The 19,474-nt window shown below is 42.0% G+C and overlaps 1 protein-coding gene across 5 annotated transcripts in view; it reads right to left on the reverse strand.

Annotated features, from left to right (window-relative positions):
* phf3 (PHD finger protein 3) overlaps positions 1 to 19,474 on the reverse strand; it is a 97,075-nt gene that overhangs the window by 38,892 nt on the left and 38,709 nt on the right. For all 5 annotated transcript variants that reach the window (XM_078399007.1, XM_078399008.1, XM_078399009.1 and 2 more), the window contains one exon: positions 14,798 to 14,993. In XM_078399007.1, coding sequence (XP_078255133.1) covers positions 14,798 to 14,993 — 196 coding nt within the window. The remainder of the gene's footprint in view (positions 1 to 14,797; positions 14,994 to 19,474) is intronic.

The following is a 19,474-nucleotide window of genomic DNA, read 5'->3' on the forward strand; positions in this document are numbered from 1 at the left end:
GCCAGGGGTTCATGCTTGCTTTGCTTTCTGCAAATATGACCAGCACTCTGAAGAATGTTTGGACATTTTATACTGGAGAATTTATAAAATTTCAGAATATCAAATCAGCGAAGTCCATGTGATGTATAAACAAAATATATGAGAAGCATGAACATATTCATCCTCGAATTATACACTATATAATGAGTTTGCCATTTTCACCAACTCCATAACATTCTTACTTTTATCAAAATGTAACACTTTGGATCTATGCCTTTGTTCGATATGATACGATACTTTATTTATCCCAGCAAGGAAATTGTCTGCCAACAGTCATAAAACACAAAATACATGAAACATGAAATTAACGTGACGAGTAAAAAAGATTGGGTATGTCCAAAGATTTGGGGGGGGGGGGGGGGGGGGGGGGAAGAGGAGTCAGTCAGTCTACCCCACAACAGAAGGGGGAGGAGTTGTACAGTTTGATAGCCACAGGGAAGAAGGGTCTCCTGTGGCATTCTGTGCTGCATGTTGGTGGAACCAGTCTGTTGCTGAAGGTACTGCTCAGGTTGACCAGTGTGCCATGGAGGATGTGAGTTGTATTGTCCAAGATGCTCTACAGTTTGTGGAGTATCCTCCCCTCCATGACCACCTCCCATGAATCCAATTCCGCCCCCAGGACGGAGCCAGCCTTCCCGATGAGTTTGTTAATCCTATTGGCGTCGGTGGCATTCACCTTGGTGCCCCAGCACACGACAGCAGAGAAGATGGCACTAGCTACCACCAATTGGTAGAACACCTGCAGCATCTTACTGCAGACGTTGAAGGAGCGGGGCCTTCGTACAGCCGGCTCTGTCCCTTCATGTACAAGACCTCAGCGTTCCTGGACTAGTCCAGTCTACTGTCCAGGTACACTCCAAGGTATTTGTACTCCCTGGTAAACTGCACATCCACACCATTGATGGAGACAGGGGTGTTCCTCTCCTCCTAAAGTCCACCACTAACTCCTTAGTCTTGTCGGTGCTTCCCTAATGTCATAGAATGACCAATTTGTATAAGGAGAAATGAAACACAGATGATCAGATAGTATTTGTACAGTATTCAGAAACTAGTGACAACACAGATCGCTTGAAAATTAATAACCTTTTTTGCACATTTCCCAAAATGTAATTCTCACTATTTTAGTGTTTCATTTTAACATTCTACGTCCCTTCATAAAATACTCGGGTGCCTTCCACTGTGAAACAGAATAGTTCCTTTAGAAAGGAGAACTGCAAGTCGGTGTATTACTTTAATTAAGAAGGGTTTAAAATAGATCACTGCAAAGATAGTAAATGCATTGGTTATGATCTATCAAACTTCTCCAATCTTAAAACGTCTCTCAAATGTGGTACCAATGTTATTATTCGAGAATGAAGAGATAATGGGAAATTACAAATAAAAGATTTCAACAAATGTATATTAGAATTTTTGAGGACATGACTAGCCAGGTACAGGGGAACCAATGGTGTACTATACGTATATTTCAAAAGGCATTCGTTAAAAGATAACATAAAAAGTTACAAACGTTCTGAGTTAATTTTAATATATTAGCAGGGAAAAGGGATTGGTTAACAGACATAAACCAAATTGGCGGGATATAACAAGTGTGCTCCAACAAGAATCATTGCATGGGTTCCAGCTACTTCCAGTGCTTTAATCAATTTGATGAAGTGTCGCAGCGCGCTGATAATACATAATACATAACTAAATGGAGGCGTTAAGATGAGGATGACAAAAAGAAGTTTCAAGCAGATATAAACAGTCAAAGACATAGCTGTAAGGTTAGAAGGGGGAAGATTAAAGATGTGCGAGGTAAGGTTTTTTTGCATAGAGTGGTGGGTGCCTGGAACGCTCTGCTAGGGGTGGTGGTGGAAGCAGATATGGTGTTCAAGAGGCACAACGACATGCAAGGGATTATCTTAACTTGGCATGATGTTCGGCACAGATATTGTGAGTCAAAGAGCCTGTTCCTGTGCTGTACTATATAAACAAGTTTGTGAGTGGCCAGAAAGGTGGCGTATAATGTGGAACAAAGACAAAAGTGATAATATTCACTTAGATGAACAGAAATGCAGATTTCTTTTAAGGACTGGTGTTCATAGAGATTTGGGTGCCTGGATCTGTGACTCAATAAAAAATTGATGCAAGGGGATTTGCATAAAAATAAAACAAAATCTTGGTAAGACTTTAAAAGTCTTTGGAAAGACTGCACCTGAAGTATTATGTAGTTTTCATTCTGTCCCTGGAAGAATACATCTGCCCTGGCATAGCGCAAGATCAATCAAGAATAAATCTGATCCCTGGAATGAGGTACCTGTTCCAGGACTATAGATTAAATGAATGAGCCTTCAGTCACCATGTTTATAAGATCTCATGGAAACGAGATTCTGAGATGGATGATGAAGGTAATTGCTAGGAGTTGGTTTCCAGTAGACAATAGACAATAGGTGCAGGAGTAGGCCATTCGGCCCTTCGAGCCAGCACCACCATTCAATGTGATCATGGCTGATCATTCTCAATCAGTACCCCGTTCCTGCCTTCTCCCCATACCCCCTGACTCCGCTATCCTTAAAAGCTCTATCTAGCTCTCTCTTGAATGCATTCAGAGAATTGGCCTCCACTGCCTTCTGAGTCAGAGAATTCCACAGATTTACAACACTCTGACTGAAAAGGTTTTTCCTCATCTCCGTTCTAAATGGCCTACCCCTTATTCTTAAACTGTGGCCCCTGGTTCTGGACTCCCCCAACATTGGGAACATGTTTCCTGCCTCTAACGTGTCCAACCCCTTAATAATCTTATATGTTTCGATAAGATCCCCTCTCATCCTTCTAAATGGCCTTCCATCACGGCCTTCCATCACAGTGAGGTGACTGGAGGAGACTCACTGTGATGGATGTTTCTTTTGTTTGGTGTTGGTTTATGATTGTATGTGTTATTGCATTTTTATTGCTTATTTTTATTGGTCTTATTGTTGAACTGCGGCTAATTTTTCATTTCACTGCACATTTATGAGTATGTGACAAATAAATTGACTATTGAAATTCCAGTGTATACAAGTCTAGTCGCTCCAGTCTTTCAACATTCGACAGTCCCGCCATTCCAGGAATTAACCTAGCAAACCTACGCTGCACGCCCTCAATAGCAAGAATATCCTTCCTCAAATTTGGAGACCAAAACTGCACACAGTACTCCAGGTGCGGTCTCACTAGGGCCCTGTACAACTGCAGAAGGACCTCTTTGCTCCTATACTCAACTCCTCTTGTTATGAAGGCCAACATTCCATTGGCTTTCTTCACTGCCTGCTGTACCTGCATGCTTCCTTTCAGTGACTGATGCACTAGAACACCCAGATCTCGTTGTACTTCCCCTTTTCCTAACTTGATACCATTCAGATAATAATCCGCCTTCCTATTCTTACCACCAAAGTGGATAACCTCACACTTATCCACATTAAAATGCATCTGCCATGTATCCGCCCACTCACACAACCTGTCCAAGTCACCCTGCAACCTCATAGCATCTTCCTCACAGTTCACACTACCACCCAGCTTTGTATCATCTGCAAATTTGCTAATGGTACTTTTAATCCCTTCATCCAAGTCATTAATGTATATTGTAAATAGCTGCGGTCCCAGCACCGAGCCTTGCGGTATCCCACTAGTCACTGTCTGCAATTCTGAAAGGTACCCATTTATCCCCACTCTTTGCTTTCTCTCTGTCAACCAATTTTCTATCCATGTCAGTACCCTACCTCCAATACCATGTGCTCTAATTTTGTCCACTAATCTCCTATGTGGGACCTTGTCGAAGGCTTTCTAAAAGTCGAGGTACACCACATCCACCGGTTCTCCCCTGTCAATTTTCCTAGTTACATCCTCAAAAAATTCCAGAAGATTAGTCAAGCATGATTTCCCCTTCGTAAATCCATGCTGACTCGGAACGATCCTGTTACTGCTATCTAGTAGCTGGATGGATTAGAACTGGAAATCGTTACTTTAGAACACCAGGCATGAGAGTGAGGTAAAAAAAGAAGAGTTGAGTGATTACGCAAGGCATAAAACAGCGGTCAAAAAATAGGGGGGAAAAATGAAAATTTACACACAAAATTACCAGTTTCAAGCTTCTTTTAGTGCATATCAAAGTAAAAACAGACATTACAAAATAATGTGAATATGTCACTGTACAATAATAACATTTTGAAGTGAATTCACACATTAATTGATAATCAGCCCAAAAAGGTGGTAATTGGCTTTTCTGCTGTGTTTTATGTTTTAACCCTGTCTTAATTAATTTAGTTATATAATCTTGCACTTAAATTTAATATTTACTCATTACAGTTCCACCACTAATTTTCTGGCGATCTTGGTTCCAGAGCTTTGCTGGTTTATCCTGCAAGCCAAGGAAGTCGGCTATGAGGATAGATTTGCTGGCTCCAGCTGGGCTGGAGTTCCAGAGCCCCGGCCACAGGTTGCAAATTCAACCCACCTATTGGCCGTGGAAGTCCCGACGAGGTCGTGATTGGCTGCCTTGCCTAGCCTAGGTGCCACATTTTCGGGGAGACTGCCAGTGCGGGGGATTTCTCACGGAACCCCTAGCGACCTCTAGCGGAACCCTAGTGTTCATTACAAGTCTATACATCGGGTTTTTTCATTCTTTTTTTCGATCCGACTTCTCCGTTTATTTGACAAAGTGAAAAACGCAGAAATCTTGCAATAGCGCGGAAAATAGATTTTAAAAACGCGGAAATCCACGGAAAATTTACATGCCTGGAACACAGAATCAGAGGCAAGGGTTGAAATCAAGAAAAATGTCTTTACTCAAATGGGTTTTGAAAGCTCGGCAGTTCTTTGAAATCTAGCAAATTCAAATTACATGAGAAGTAAACAGAAAAGTGGAGTTAGAAACATAGAAAATAGGTGCCATTCCTAATAGGTGCCATAAGGGTCATTCAGCCCTTTGAGCCAGCACCACCATTTAATATGATCATGGCTGATGATCCAGAATCAGTACCCTGTTCCTGCTTTCTCCCCATATCCCTTGATTCTGTTAGACCTATATCTAACTCTCTCTTAAATACATCCAGTGAATTGGCCTCTTCTGCCTTCTTTGGCAGAGAATTTCACAGATACACAACTCTCTGGCTGAAAAAAAATCCTCATCTCAGTCCTAAAAGGCCTACCCCTTATTCTTAAACTGTGACCCCTGGTTCAGGACTCCCCCAACATTGGGACCATTTTTTCAGCATCTAGCCTGTCCAATCCCTTAAGAATTTTATGTTTCTATAAGATCCCCTCTCATCCATCTAAATTCCAGTGAATATAAGCCCAGTCGATCCATTCTTTCATCGTATGTCAGTCCTGCCATCCCGGGAATTAACCTGGTGGGTTAAAATAAATGATCCGTGATTTTGGGTCATGGTAGTTCGGAGTCATTGGCCTATTCATATTCTTGAATCCAGAAATCTAAATTTTCCAATAACATAAATATAGGAATTATTCTAGTCTGAATAAAATGAAGTGTAGACTTTTAAACAAAAAGTTATTAATCAACAGATTTCAATGGAAGCACTTGCGAGGTCACTCACTTCAGTCGTTATTAGGAGAGAAGTGTACTTTCTAAATAGTTAAATGTAGTATACATATCATTAAAAATATCATGTTTACGTATGGGAAGGAATTAAAATGAATGGAAAGCTCTTAATATATTGGAGACTGCTCTGCAACACTTTGGATATGGTTAAACCACACTTGTCCTTTGAGCAGTTTCTGGCACCATACCCAAGCAAGAGTGCATTTTACCTTTACCAAAATCCCACTTGGTCTCATAAAACTTATATTGCAAGAGTACAAAAATCAAGCTTGGAAGTTTTTTAATATTAATTATATGATAATTTATTTCTATCCACTGCCTCATTAAGGACTCCAAAAGCACCATCTAAGAAGATTCCAAGTACTTTCTAAATATTATATCCTGGCTTGTGCATGCAATGTATGGTTCTGTCTGGCAAAACAAAAAGGCCAGCAGGGTCAACATGAGTCAAATGTTTTCTCTTGCGGTGGAATCTAGAACTACAGACCTGTTTAAAAATAAGCTGCTTCCCATACAAATGAGATGCCATTTGTTCTTCAGAGGGTCATGAGAATTTGTAACTCCCTCACTTCCAAGGGCAGCAGAAGCAGAATCTTTTGAATGTTTTTATTCAAGATGGATGGATTCTTTATGACAAGGAGATGAAAGGTTACCATGGGCAGATGGAATGCAGAGCTGTAGAGATAGTCACATTAGCTACGGCCTTATTAAATTACAGAACAAGCACAAAGGGATGAGTGGTCTTTTTTCTTGCTTCCAATTTGTAGATAACAAATCTTGCATCAATTAATACTTTTAAATCTGGAATGTGTGGTATTTTAACCTAGGTTATTTAAACATGGGTATTAATAGAAACAGACATGAGGGGTGGGGGAAGAACAGGTCTGATAAGCCAAATAAGCTTGCACCCATTTCAATGCTCCTATATTCCTACTTCAAACAGCTTAATATCCAGTCAGAATGCAGTACATCCACCGATTTGTTTGAGCTACGACCCTTCTTCACAATTAAAGATATTTATGGTTTATTTTTCTATCATAAAGTGGAAACCAAAGAATTCAATTTAAAATTGATGTGTGGTACTGAAACACTGCCTACGTGAGCGTGGGATCAAAGACTATGATTTCAAATGGAAAACTAGTAGGTATGAGTGATTTAACTTAGCAAGGCTGCGGTGATGAAGCTGGAAGTAGGACAATCAATGATTTCATCAGTCAAATGATCACCATTGATTCAAAAAGGATTAACTAAAGTGTTCCATAGAGTTTACACTGTCTTAAATGTTTGTCTTCCCACAGATAAAATATTTGAATCAAAGAATACTATCCAGAGAGTTTCAATTTGACTACCAAAAACCTTTAAGTCCTTCTGGGCAAGACAGGAGCAGTTCATCTGCAACCCAACCATTAGGTACAATCAGGAGGCAGGCAAGGACATAGGTTGAAAATGCAAAACAGTGGAGCATTGTCAAAATAAGTTTGAGCAGGGAAGATAAGCTCAAAGTGCCTGAGAGTATCAAACAAGGCTCTCATCATTCATTGAAGGGTCATATGTTGTGATATGGAGTGGTCACCTGCTAAATTGAAAACTAGGTTTTCCAAATTGCTCCATACTAAAGAGCCTACTAAGCTTAATATTTTTCTCCAATTCTGTCTTTGCAAAAGAGAAAACAAAGCTCACAAATGGTTACAAAGCTAGAATAGGTGAGAAACAAATCTCTAATTTATGACCTCAGGCAATAAGTTGAAACGATTCTGGGCATTTAATGCAGATGGACTAGATCTGAGACAGGTGAAAGTGTTGTCAATCAATAGTCAATAGTCGTTTATTTGTCACATACATATAAATGTGTAGTGAAATGAAACATTACCCGCAGTTGAACAATAAGACCAATAAGATTAATCAATAAAAATGCAATAACACACACAATCACAACTAACACCAAACAAAAAGAAACATCCATCACAGTGAGTCTCCTCCAGTCCCTCCTCACTGTGATGGAAGGCCAGAATGTTTTTTTCTCTTCCCTGCCGTCTTGTCCTGCGGTCAGGCTGTTGGAGTTGCCACGTCGGGGCGGTCGGGGCTCCCGATATTGAAGCCCCCGCTGCGCGGTGAAAAATCCCGCGGCCTATTTCAGGCCGCGCCGGATGGTGAAAGGTCCGTGGCGGGCCGACCCAAGCCCCGCGATTCGGGGCGGGCGAACACGCTGCCTCTGCCGCAGCTCCCGATGTCGGCCCCCACCCAGGGGCCTGCGGGCTTCCGACGTCCACGCGGCCCGCGTCGGAGCCTCCGGAGACGAGTCGCAGCCGTTCCCGCAGCATCCGCAGGCAGCCAGCGCCGCAGGTGGTGAGTCCGGGCCGTGGGCTCTGCGAACCAGAGCCCCAGATGGTCCCAGGTGCATGGCCGGTGGTAGGCCGCAACGGGAACGGAGACACGACACAGAACAAAGGTCGCGTCTCCGTTCGGGAGAGAGAATGTTACAGTTCCCGTTCCCTCCCACCCACCCCCCAAAACATAACATACAACACTACATCATATTAAAACTACAATTCAGACAAAAACAACAAAAGACAGACGGACTGCAGGCAAGCCGCAGCTGCGACGGCAGCGCTGGCTCCTCGTGGGATCATTGATGGTTGGTGGTGGGTGGAAATGGGGTTTGAGGATTAAGAACTGGTTGGAGCAGTAAATACAAATTCCACCGCCCAGGATCAAATCATAAATCCTGAATAATCCACAGCAAATCTATTTAATAAATAGTTCAAGTTAAGATGCAGAAGACTCTGAAAATAAAGCGGGAAGTGAGATGATGATAAGAAAATGTCAGAGGAGATGATGGGAGGAGTCTCTGGCTTTGTTATGTAAATAATATCCATAAAAACAGATGAAGTAGAGTCTATGGAAAGGCAACTACTCGGGAGTTCAGCCTTTAGTTCGCTTTCAAGCCCATTCCAGTTAATTTTTGTGAAAATATTAAATCAGGATTGCCATATTGATGGATACGAGATAGCCATACTGATGGATACGAGATAACAATAATCAGAACTGTTATTTCTGATAAAGAAAAGCACTTTTACAAACGCTTGATTTACTTGGTTCAAGGGTATCAACATTTAGCACAGTGTCATCAAAATATTTACATTAGAACTCAGATTTACAGAACGTCCACATTTTTTTTGCAGACTTTTACACCTTCTTAACTTAAAATGGGCATTTGCTATAATAAATTATAACATATTTAACTCATTATAAAATTGTTATTACTGTCTTTAACAATGGGTAACACTGTTATAATTAAAAGAATTAATACAAAGCGATCAATGCCAGTGGAGGAAACTTCTGTTTGTCATCTCTGAAGATGGAGGTTGGGCTCCTTCGGACGTTGGGCTCCTTGAAAGGTTGCACTCCCAGTGCGCGTGTCTCTGTGTGTATGTGCATGTCTGTCTGTGTGTGTGCGTGTGTGTGCGCGCGTGTCTGTCTGTGTGCATGTCTGTCTGTGTGTGTGCGCGCGCGCGTCTGTCTGTGTGCGTGTCTGTCTGTGTATGTGCGTGTCTGTCTGTGTGTCTGCGCGTCTCTGTGTGTGCGTCTCCTTGTGTGTGCGTGCGTGTGCGCAGGGATTGCTATTCAGCACGGACTCGCCGAAGAATCATATTAAAAATAAAATTTTGAATGATGCACATAAACTAGCTACCAATTCTAGGCTTAGTATCTGCAAGAGATTGTAACATCACATTAACCATGCAAACAAATGCATTCCAATTTAGAACATTATTCTTGGAAAATATTAAAGAAGTTTTAGAAAATTACAATACAGATTTTCAAACTAGAAACAACTGGCGAGTTTTGAACAAAGGTTCAACATTATTGTCTTAGGTCTTGGGAAAAATCAGGTAAAAATTGGTCTTTGGGGTTAAAGATGGGAAGAAGCAACTAATTGCATATGAATAAGTCCCCATTTACAATTACAGGGTGTAAAGTCTAAAACAACACTTTTATTATAAATACAGAAGAATTTAAAAGAAAATATTGCAGTGGTGTGGAAATATATTTTTAAATTAATTTGTACATAAATGGTGATCACCTTCATGAGAACTAAACCGAATTAATACATATAAAAAAACATAATAATAAAATATAATGGCAAAGACCGAAAACCATGGATGAATGTGAGGTCTACTCCCAGGTGAAGTTCAAGTCTGCAGCATTCAAGTCATATGATCCTGAACAAGAAATCCATCCATGACCTTCAGATCCATTAAGGATAGCAAGAGGAAATTCTGGGAGAAGCTGGAGGTCTGAGGCAATGACACGGACACCCGTAGATTGTTGCATGCTATAACAATGCTACAAAGCAAAGGCATGCAGTATCGCTGGCAACAATGGGTTCCTCCCCAATGAACTCAATGCATTCTATGCCTGCTTTGAAGAGAAGGGCAGTCAAGTCAAGTCAAATTTATTTGTCACATACACATACTCGATGTGCAGTGAAATGAAAGTGGCAATGCCTGCGGGTTGTGCACAAAAATAATTACAGTTACAGCATATAAATAAAGTTAATAAGTTACTAAACATAGCACAAAAAGTGTCGACAAAAATTTAGTCTCTGGGGTTATCAAAGTTGACAGTCCTGATGGCCTGTGGGAAGAAGCTCCGTCTCATCCTCTCCGTTTTCACAGCGTGACAGCGGAGGCGTTTGCCTGACCGTGGAGGGATGCCACCTGACCCGCCAGTTTCTGTTGTGCCTGTATCAACTGTTACTGTGGCAGATGAAATAGCGGCCTTCCTGTGTGAATCCACGGCAAGCAACTGGTCCAGATGGTGTCCCTGGACGTGCGGATCAGCTGGCAGAGGTATTCACAGACATCTTTAAAATCTCACGACTCCATTCTGAGTTCTCCAACTGGTTCAAGACAACTACAAACATCCCAGTGCCAAATGAAAGTAAAACCACTGACTCCCACAGCTATCAGGAGGACTACACTTCTTCCAACACTGACTCCTGCAAAAAGTCTATCCCCTACTCCCAATTCTTCCATCTACGCCGCATCTGCGCCCAGGATGAGGTGTTCCACACTAGGGCATCAGAGATGTCCTCATTCTTCAGGAAACGGGGCTTCCCCTCTCCCATTATAGATGAGGCTCTCACTAGGGCATCCTCTATATCCCGCAGCTCTGCTCTTGCTCCCCCTCCCCCCATTCGTAACAAGGACAGAATCCCCCCTGTCCTCACCTTCCACCCCATCAGCGTATCCAACAAATCATCCTCCAACATTTCCGTCACCTCCAACGGAACCTCACTACTGGCCACACCTTCCCATATCCTCCCCTTTCTGCGTTCCGCAGAGACTGTTCCCTCCGTAACCCCCTGGTCCACTTGTTCCTTCCTACCCAAACCACCCCCTCCCCGGACACTTTCCCCTGTAACCGCAGGAGATGCAACACCTGTCCCCTTACCTCCCCCCTCAACTCCATCCAAGGACCCAAACAGTCTTTCCAGGTGAGACAGAGGTTCACTTGCACCTCCTCCAACCTCATCTATTGTATCCGCTGCTCTAGATGTCAATTTCTCTACATCGGTGAGACCAAATGCAGGCTCGGCGATCGTTTCGCTCAACACCTTTGCTCAGTCCGCCTTAACCAACCTGATCTCCCGGTGGCTGAGCACTTCAACTCCCCCTCCCACTCCCAGTCTGACCTTTCTGTCATGGGCCTCCTCCAGTGCCATAGTGAGGCCCACCGGAAATTGGAGGAACTTACTAGGGCATCCTCTATATCCCGCAGCTCCACTCTTGCTCCCCCTCCCCCCATTCGTAACAAGGACAGAATCCCCCTTGTCCTCACCTTCCACCCCATCAGCCAGCATATCCAACAAATCATCCTCCAACATTTCCGTCACCTCCAACGGGACCCCACTACTGGCCACATCTTCCCATCTTCTCCCCTTTCTGCGTTCCGCATATATTTCTTGACACATATATGGGTATGCTTTCAAACTATTTCAAACACTAAAACCTATTTAAAAACCACTGCACATCAACCTTTCAATATTAAAGCTTCTAGTTCTCAAACAATCTTTTGACAACCGAAGATAGCAATGAAATAATTCATTACTTATGTTCAATAAGCAAAGGAGAATCTATCAAGTTTATACAATTCTAGTTTGAAACTGATGAACATCTGAAATTAAATCTAGCAATATCCAAAGAATATTTATTGCTTTGTACTTCTGAACATATTTTTCTACAAATTGGTTCCAAACAACCTATACGCTAGAAATCATACATTTAATAATAAATTGCAATGTCACAAGGCAGTGCATTGTCATCACAATTGTTTTATGTTTTTAAATAATAGTACCCATTTCTAACTTTACCAGAAGCCTGTGAGGGGAATGGAGGCACACCCTTTTTGAAAACCCAGGGACCATGAGACCTGATTAAGACGTTTGAAAATAAATTTTCTCATGGAATATTGTGATCTACAAGTATGCAGGCAATAAAAGATAAAATTGTTTCTAATGGTGTTGTGTAGAAGAAAGGGCATGTACAAATATACAGCGAGATAAACTTGAGTAAGAGCAACAGTGAGAGAGCAACAACACCAACAATAAACAAATGTGCACAAGAGGAAAGTAACAAAGATTCAGAGGCACACCGAACATTCTCCCTGTGACCATATGGATTTTTGCCAGATACTCCGGTTTCATAAAATCAAGATTCAAGATTTCAAGATCAAGTTATTGTCACATGTACCAATTAAGGTACAGTGAAATTTGAGTTACCATACAGCCACACTAAGTAAAAAGCAACAAGTAAAAAGACACAAAATAAAATTGAACATAAACATCCGCCACAGCGGATTCCACATTCCTCACTGTGATGGAAGGTAATAAAGTTCAATCATCTTCCTCTTTGTTCAACCGTGGTCGGGGCTGTTGAACCATCCGCAGTTGCCGCAGCCGACGGTCCGATGTCCGAAGCCCTCGTGTCGGGATGATCGAAACTCCCCGTGTCGAGACGGATTGAAACACTCTCCGCAGCATGGAGCTCCCGAGTCGGCCTCTTCTTACCAAAGACCGCGGGCTTCACGATGTTAAAGTCCACAGGCTCCGCAGTTGGAGCTCTCCACAGTCGATCCTCGGCAAAGGATCGCATACTCCATTGTTAAAGTCCACGCCGCGCCCGTGGCTTGAAGCGCCGGGCTGGTCTCCAGGAAAGGCCGGCAACTCCTCGATGTTAGGCCGCAGTGCGGACGGAGATACGATACGGAGAAAAATCACATCTCCGTCGAGGTAAGAGATTAAAAAAAGTTTCCCCCAACCCCCTCCCCCCACATAAAACAAACCAAGAAACATTAAAACATACTTTTAACACATACTTAAAATACCAAAAACAGTAGAAAGGACAGACTGTTGGCAAGGCAGCCAGTGCTGGTGGCGCCACCTGGTGGAGCATAAGGGATCGGAGCAGAATTACGCCATTGGGCCCATCAAGTCTACTACGCCATTCAACCATGGCTGACCTATCTCTCCATCCTAACCCCATTCTCCTGCCTTCTCCCCATAACCTCTGACACCCGTACTCATCCTATATCTCAAAGGCATGCAGGTTTGTAGATTAATTGGCCTCTGGTAAATAGCCCCTAGTGTATAGTGAATGGATGCAAAAGTGCGATAACAGAGCTAGTGTGAATGGGTGATCGATGGTCAGCGTGGTCTCGGTGGGGCAAAGGCTTGGTGTTTCCATGCTCTCCCTCTCTAAACTAGAGAGATAAGCAAAATTGAGAGAAATAATAAGAGCTATGGTGGATATCTAGAAAGAGTGTGAATCAAAATAGATTTAAGGGAAAAATACACCATGAATAATGCTGAAAGGGACAATTTATATTAATGACATGTGTATGGCACTTACAACTTAGAAACTGTTCTTAAGCATTTTAATGACGCATAAAGCTCTATTCATACCTTTGTCTTGATTACTGGCCCTGAAAACCAAATGAATAAAGAGTTTCCTACAAATCCTGTAGTCAAGAAAGCAAAAAGCAAGCACCAGCAGATTTGAGTGGCAGAGTCAGACAGCAATGCCAACAAGGGTCCAACCATTTTCAGAAACCATGGAAAATTTACAAGAATATCCTGTGAGAATTGCAGACTTTATGAATTAGTAAAAATGCAAGTTTTGACCAAATGCTGGGCCAAAGATAGAAGCTTAATACCAAGGGCCTCTACCTTACTGCCTGAATGTAAATGGGAATATTTTTATAGAACAGGATATGCTTGCTCCTACTGTGGATCATAAATATGTTGCATCAAGCTAAAGTGGAGGGAAGAAATGGAACTACGATGTAAATTTAAGATCGGCTCCAAGGTAAGTCAAAAAGCAGCAAATTAGATTACTAATAAACGTGCGTTTAAAATATTAGTGCACTGTTCCAAATATTCCCACTGGACATAGGTGGTTAAACCTGACACAAGCACCTTTCCACAGCAGCCCCTGAGAATCAGAAGTATTCTTATTTACAATGCAACAATAAGTCATTCAGTCTTTGCTTTAACTTTCAGCAGATAGATCCAAAATCAAATCCATGATCATGTTTTCTCAACGTAGACTACTGCTTTGCACATTTAGCCAAATTTTTCTTTTTAAAAAAGGTGCTCCTTTAGCCATTGAAGTGTTGTTGAATTTGTTTTAGGGAAGCCTGACATTGTTAAATCTGAAGTTTCATTGAACAAATTGAAAAAAACAAGTGCAAAGCCAAGACACCATAGTAAAGTACAATAGAATAGTATCAAATACGAAAGAAAAGTTAAGGGAAATAGAAGGGAGCGCATTTATTAAAGTTTATTAGGTAAATTGATTATTAAAAGTAACAAAAGTTGATTTATTCAGACCGCGGGGGAATGGTAAGTAGGGTGGGCCTAAAATTGTCGCGCTATCGTGTACCTTTTTTCACGGATGAAAACCGCACAAAGAAGCACGGGACAAACAAAGGGGGGAACAAACAAGATGAGAGTTTAAGTAATATATATATAATAGATTGCAAGGGTAGAAAGAGTTTACAATGTATTTGACCCCAAGAAATGTTTCTAGTTGTATAACATTTCAATAGACATGAAAGTACATTTAAATGACAGTATTTACATTCTTGTCTCCAATTATTATGTGCGTATAAATCATTTTCACGCACCTAGTTTTGGAAGCTTTTCTCCTTGACCAAGCCGTGTGGTTGTAAGATCTTTGAGCAGTTTATCTTTCTTGTGTTCAGGTGTTGGTGATGTTCCTGTGAACTGTCCGACCAGGCGCTCATTCATCAAATGTGCCTTTTTGGCATCCTTCATCTCCAAATCCTTAGCGTTAGTCATACCAGTTCTCAAGCCAGGGGCCTAAAAACATGATATTAAAATAAATCCAACATACATTAAAGATTGGTATTTACAAAAAGATTTGAAACTGAAACTAAGATAGTTAACATGACCTACCCGCTTAAATTTTGTTCATTAGCTTAAAAGACCATTTGAAATCAGAACATATATTTTGCAAACCACACAATAGTGAATCTTAGTTGTTGGAGATTGATGTAGCAAATGACATTTAGTGTACAAGCTCTGTTCAAAGGTTATCAATGGTACACGTTCAGTCATGGGATACACTACAATTATAAGATTGATATAGAAAGGGAAAGACAGAACATAGAGTACAGCATAGGAATAGATTCAACAGCCCACCATGTCTGCACCGAACATGATCCCAAGACCTAATCTCATCTGTCTGCACATGATCCATATCCCTCCATATCCCAATCAAAAAGCCTCTCAAATGTCTCTTGGAGCCTGAACATTTTTATTAAGCTCAATAACTCCGAAGAATTATACTTTTCAGTCTCAGAAGGAGCCGAGGTGCTCCTGACCCTCATACATCATCATGCTTACTGCAACCCAGCTAAGCATATGAATGGATAAGTTTAAACGATCAATATCAACTTAGCGTGTTAAGAGAGTTATGCTACACTGGCCCCAGCACTAAATTGAGCACAAACTATAGTTTTTATTACTTTTTTATTTTGCATTTCTTTTCGAAGTAAGCATCCAATAATTAAACAGATTCATCAAATTCATCTGTCTGACATTATCTGGAGCTCTCAAGATATAGTTTAGCTTAAAACAGTGAAAAAGCTAAAGGTTCCAAACAAGAGCAAAGCAAATTATAGCTCCTTTGCAGTAGTGCTGCGATTTTGCCTCCCAACACATTAATACATGGGGAAACCAACTTAAAGGAACTTTGATTATAGCAAATAGACAACAACCCGCCTTGGCTCTTTAAAATTGAGATTTATTTGCAGGTGCCTGCCTTTATTTCAGCAAGGCAAGATTATTCAATAAAGAATACATACTGACGATATATAGATTGTGTAAATGTAAATGTGTAGGAAGGAACTGCCGATGCTGGTTTAAACCGAAGATCGACACAAAAAGCTGGAGTAAATGTAAATAAATGTTTGTCATACTTGTCAAGTTCTCTTCCAATCTAAACTTTGTACCTCGAGTTTCACAATTAAGACATATGACAAGGACAATGTAAGAAAATAACTGCAGATGCTGGTACAAATCGAAGGTATTTATTCACAAAGTGCAGGTCAGGCAGCATCTCAGGAGAGAAGGAATAGGTGACGTTTCAGGTCGAGACCCTTCTTCAGACTGAAGAAGGGTCTCGACCCGAAACGTCACCCATTCCTTCTCTCCTGACAAGGACAATGGTCATTGGGCTGCCATACACTCTCCACCACCTCCAGTTGCCCCTCCATCTGCTCCCCCACTTGAACAAGGGATACTAGAATGCCTTACAGAGTGTACACAACGAGCTGCAGCCCCGATTTATGCAGTACCAGATTCCTCCCTCACTGGGACTGGGAACAAGTAGTAAAAAATATATAATCTGGGGAATATAATTGACCACCATACATGTAGAATAGAGTACTGAAAAGCCTGGTATGAGCAATTTGATTCAATTTAATCTGGTTTAGAGTCATGTGCAAACTCAACCAGTCTGCAGTGAGTTTTCAATGGATAGTCATCATGTCCAGACATGCAGAGATTGGGCAATAAACTTCATTCCATTATTCCCCACAGCCGAAAGAACAGAGGGAATAACTAACGGTTTAGTTTAATGGAGAATAATGCACAAGAGAGGGGGAGAAATAAGGCAGAGACCAGAGCATCTATTGAGGGAGAGGGGGTCAGTATCCTGCTATGTGGCAAGTGAAATAAGCCATGGCTTGGATAAGAGACCAAGTAGGATATAATGGGGCTATCATGTATGTTCGTGCCACTGTTAACAATTTATAATACCTTTCCTTATCAAAATTACATCAAGTATATTTCCAAAATTTTCATTTCATATTTCTTTGTTGTATTTACCAATAAAACATTCACAGCCATTTTCCAAGCTCCCAAAGTTACTTTCACACTTTCAAGCCTCTACCACGATCAACTAACCAATAGTACTAACATCTCTCAATTGTTAGTATGACAGATAATCCTGTAAAAATGTTTGGCAAATTTGCATCCAAAATGCCCCCTTACTGGACACAGTACAAAGGTAGTAGAAAGGCTGTGGTACAATTATAAGTCTATAACATTTGGCACATTTTGAACAACAATTATCTTTCTACCTCCAGCAGTCATCTTAAAACACATCTAAATGCAATCTACATGAATATGGCAGAATTTGAATAGCAGGTTATAAAACTACTAGGTTAATTCCCGGAATGGCGGGACTGTCGTATGTTGAAAGGCTGGAGCAATTAGGCTTGTATACACTGGAATTTAGAAGGATGAGGGGGGATCTTATTGAAACATATAAGATAATTAGGGGATTGGACACATTAGAGGCAGGAAACATGTTCCCAATGTTGGGGGAGTCCAGAACAAGGGGCCACAGTTTAAGAATAAGGGGTAGGCCATTTAGAACGGAGATGAGGAAGAACTTTTTCAGTCAGAGAGTGGTGAAGGTGTGGAATTCTCTGCCTCAGAATGCAGTGGAGGCCAGTTCGTTGGATGCTTTCAAGAGAGAGCTGGATAGAGCTCTTAAGGATAGCGGAGTGAGGGGGTATGGGGAGAAGGTAGGAACGGGGTACTGATTGAGAGTGATCAGCCATGATCGCATTGAATGGCGGTGCTGGCTCGAAGGGCTGAATGGCCTACTCCTGCACCAATTGTCTATTGTCTGAAAATTGACAGCATTATATAACAAAGAGGAATGCAATCAATTTACTGCAAAAATAATTATTTAAAAACTATATGTACAAAATATATTCTAATGTCAGGAAATATACTGAGAAAGAAATTCATTCCTGCATTTCAAACTGATAGTAACTTGAAATTTACATTTTGTTTTCAAGGTATCAAACACAGCTGCAGGATGGACACGTCTCCAATTTTCAATCAGGAGTCACAGGCAAGAAATTCTGTCAATCTTACAAACTGAATCCAAGGAAAAGGTTGTTTAATATGTATGTATAAAAATAAACCTTGTATTTTATAGCACAAATAGTAATCGACACATTTCATTATATATTGTATTATGGACCTCAGAATTCATTCGTAAGTTCAAGCACACCTGCCAGCAAGATTTAACAACACTGATTTATTCACAAAATGCTGGAGTAACTCAGCAGGTCAGGCAGCATCTCGGGAGAGAAGGAATGGGTGACGTTTCGGGTCGAGACCCTTCTTCAGACTGATGTCGGGGGTGGGACAAAGGAAGGATATAGGTGGAGACAGGAAGATAGAGGGAGATCTGGGAAGGAGGAGGGGAAGGGAGGGACAGAGGAGCTATCTGAAGTTGGAGAAGTCGACGTTCATACCACCGGGCCGCAAACTGCCCAGGCGAAATACGAGGTGCTGCTCCTCCAATTTCCGGCGGGCCTCACTATGGCACTGGAGGAGGCCCATGACAGAGAGGTCAGACTGGGAATGGGAGGGGGTTAAAGTGCTGGGCCACCGGGAGATCAGTTGCGTTAATGCGGACCGAGCGCAGGTGTTCAGCGAAGCGATCGCCGAGCCTGCGCTTGGTTTCGCCGATATAAATAAGTTGACATCTAGAGCAGCGGATGCAATAGATGAGGTTGGAGGAGGTGCAGGTGAACCTCTGTCACACCTGGAAAGACTGTTTGGGTCCTTTGACGGAGTTGAGGGGGGAGGTAAAGGGACAGGTGTTGCATCTCGTGCGGTTGCAAGGGAAAGTGCCCGGGGTTAGGGTGGTTTGGGTAGGAAGGGACGAGTGGACCAGGGAGTTGCGGAGGGAACGGTCTCTGCGGAACGCAGAGAGGGGAGGGGATGGGAAGATATGGCCAGTGGTGGGGTCCTGTTGTAGGTGACGGAAATGTTGGTGGATGATATGTTGGATCCGCTGGCTGCTGGGGTGGAAGGTGAGAACGAGGGGGATCCTGTCCTTGTTGCGAGTGGGGGGAGGGGGAGCAAGAGCGGAGCTCAACACTGATATCTCCAACACTGTCAAATTTCCTTATGTACCAGCCCTTATCAGAAACATTGACCTAATGATAATCCATTATAACGAACTGTGAAATCAGAAGCTGCTGTCAAAGATAAAAGGTACTCAACTATCACCTACATTTTTAATTCACAAAATGCTGGAGTAACTCAGCAGGTCAGGCAGCATCTCAGGAGAGAAGGAATGGGTGATGTTTCGGGTCGAGACCCTTCTTCAGACTGAAATTTTAATATCACAATTTTTCAGAATATATAATATTCGATTAAATTTTTAGAAGACTGGCAGGCCGAGCCACTTTACGTGGACCTGGCGTGATCTGGGCCGACCAAGCAACGCTGACCTGGGTGGTCTGCTG

The sequence above is a fragment of the Rhinoraja longicauda genome, chromosome 5, assembly GCF_053455715.1.
Source record: "Rhinoraja longicauda isolate Sanriku21f chromosome 5, sRhiLon1.1, whole genome shotgun sequence".
Taxonomy (NCBI): domain Eukaryota; kingdom Metazoa; phylum Chordata; class Chondrichthyes; order Rajiformes; family Arhynchobatidae; genus Rhinoraja; species Rhinoraja longicauda.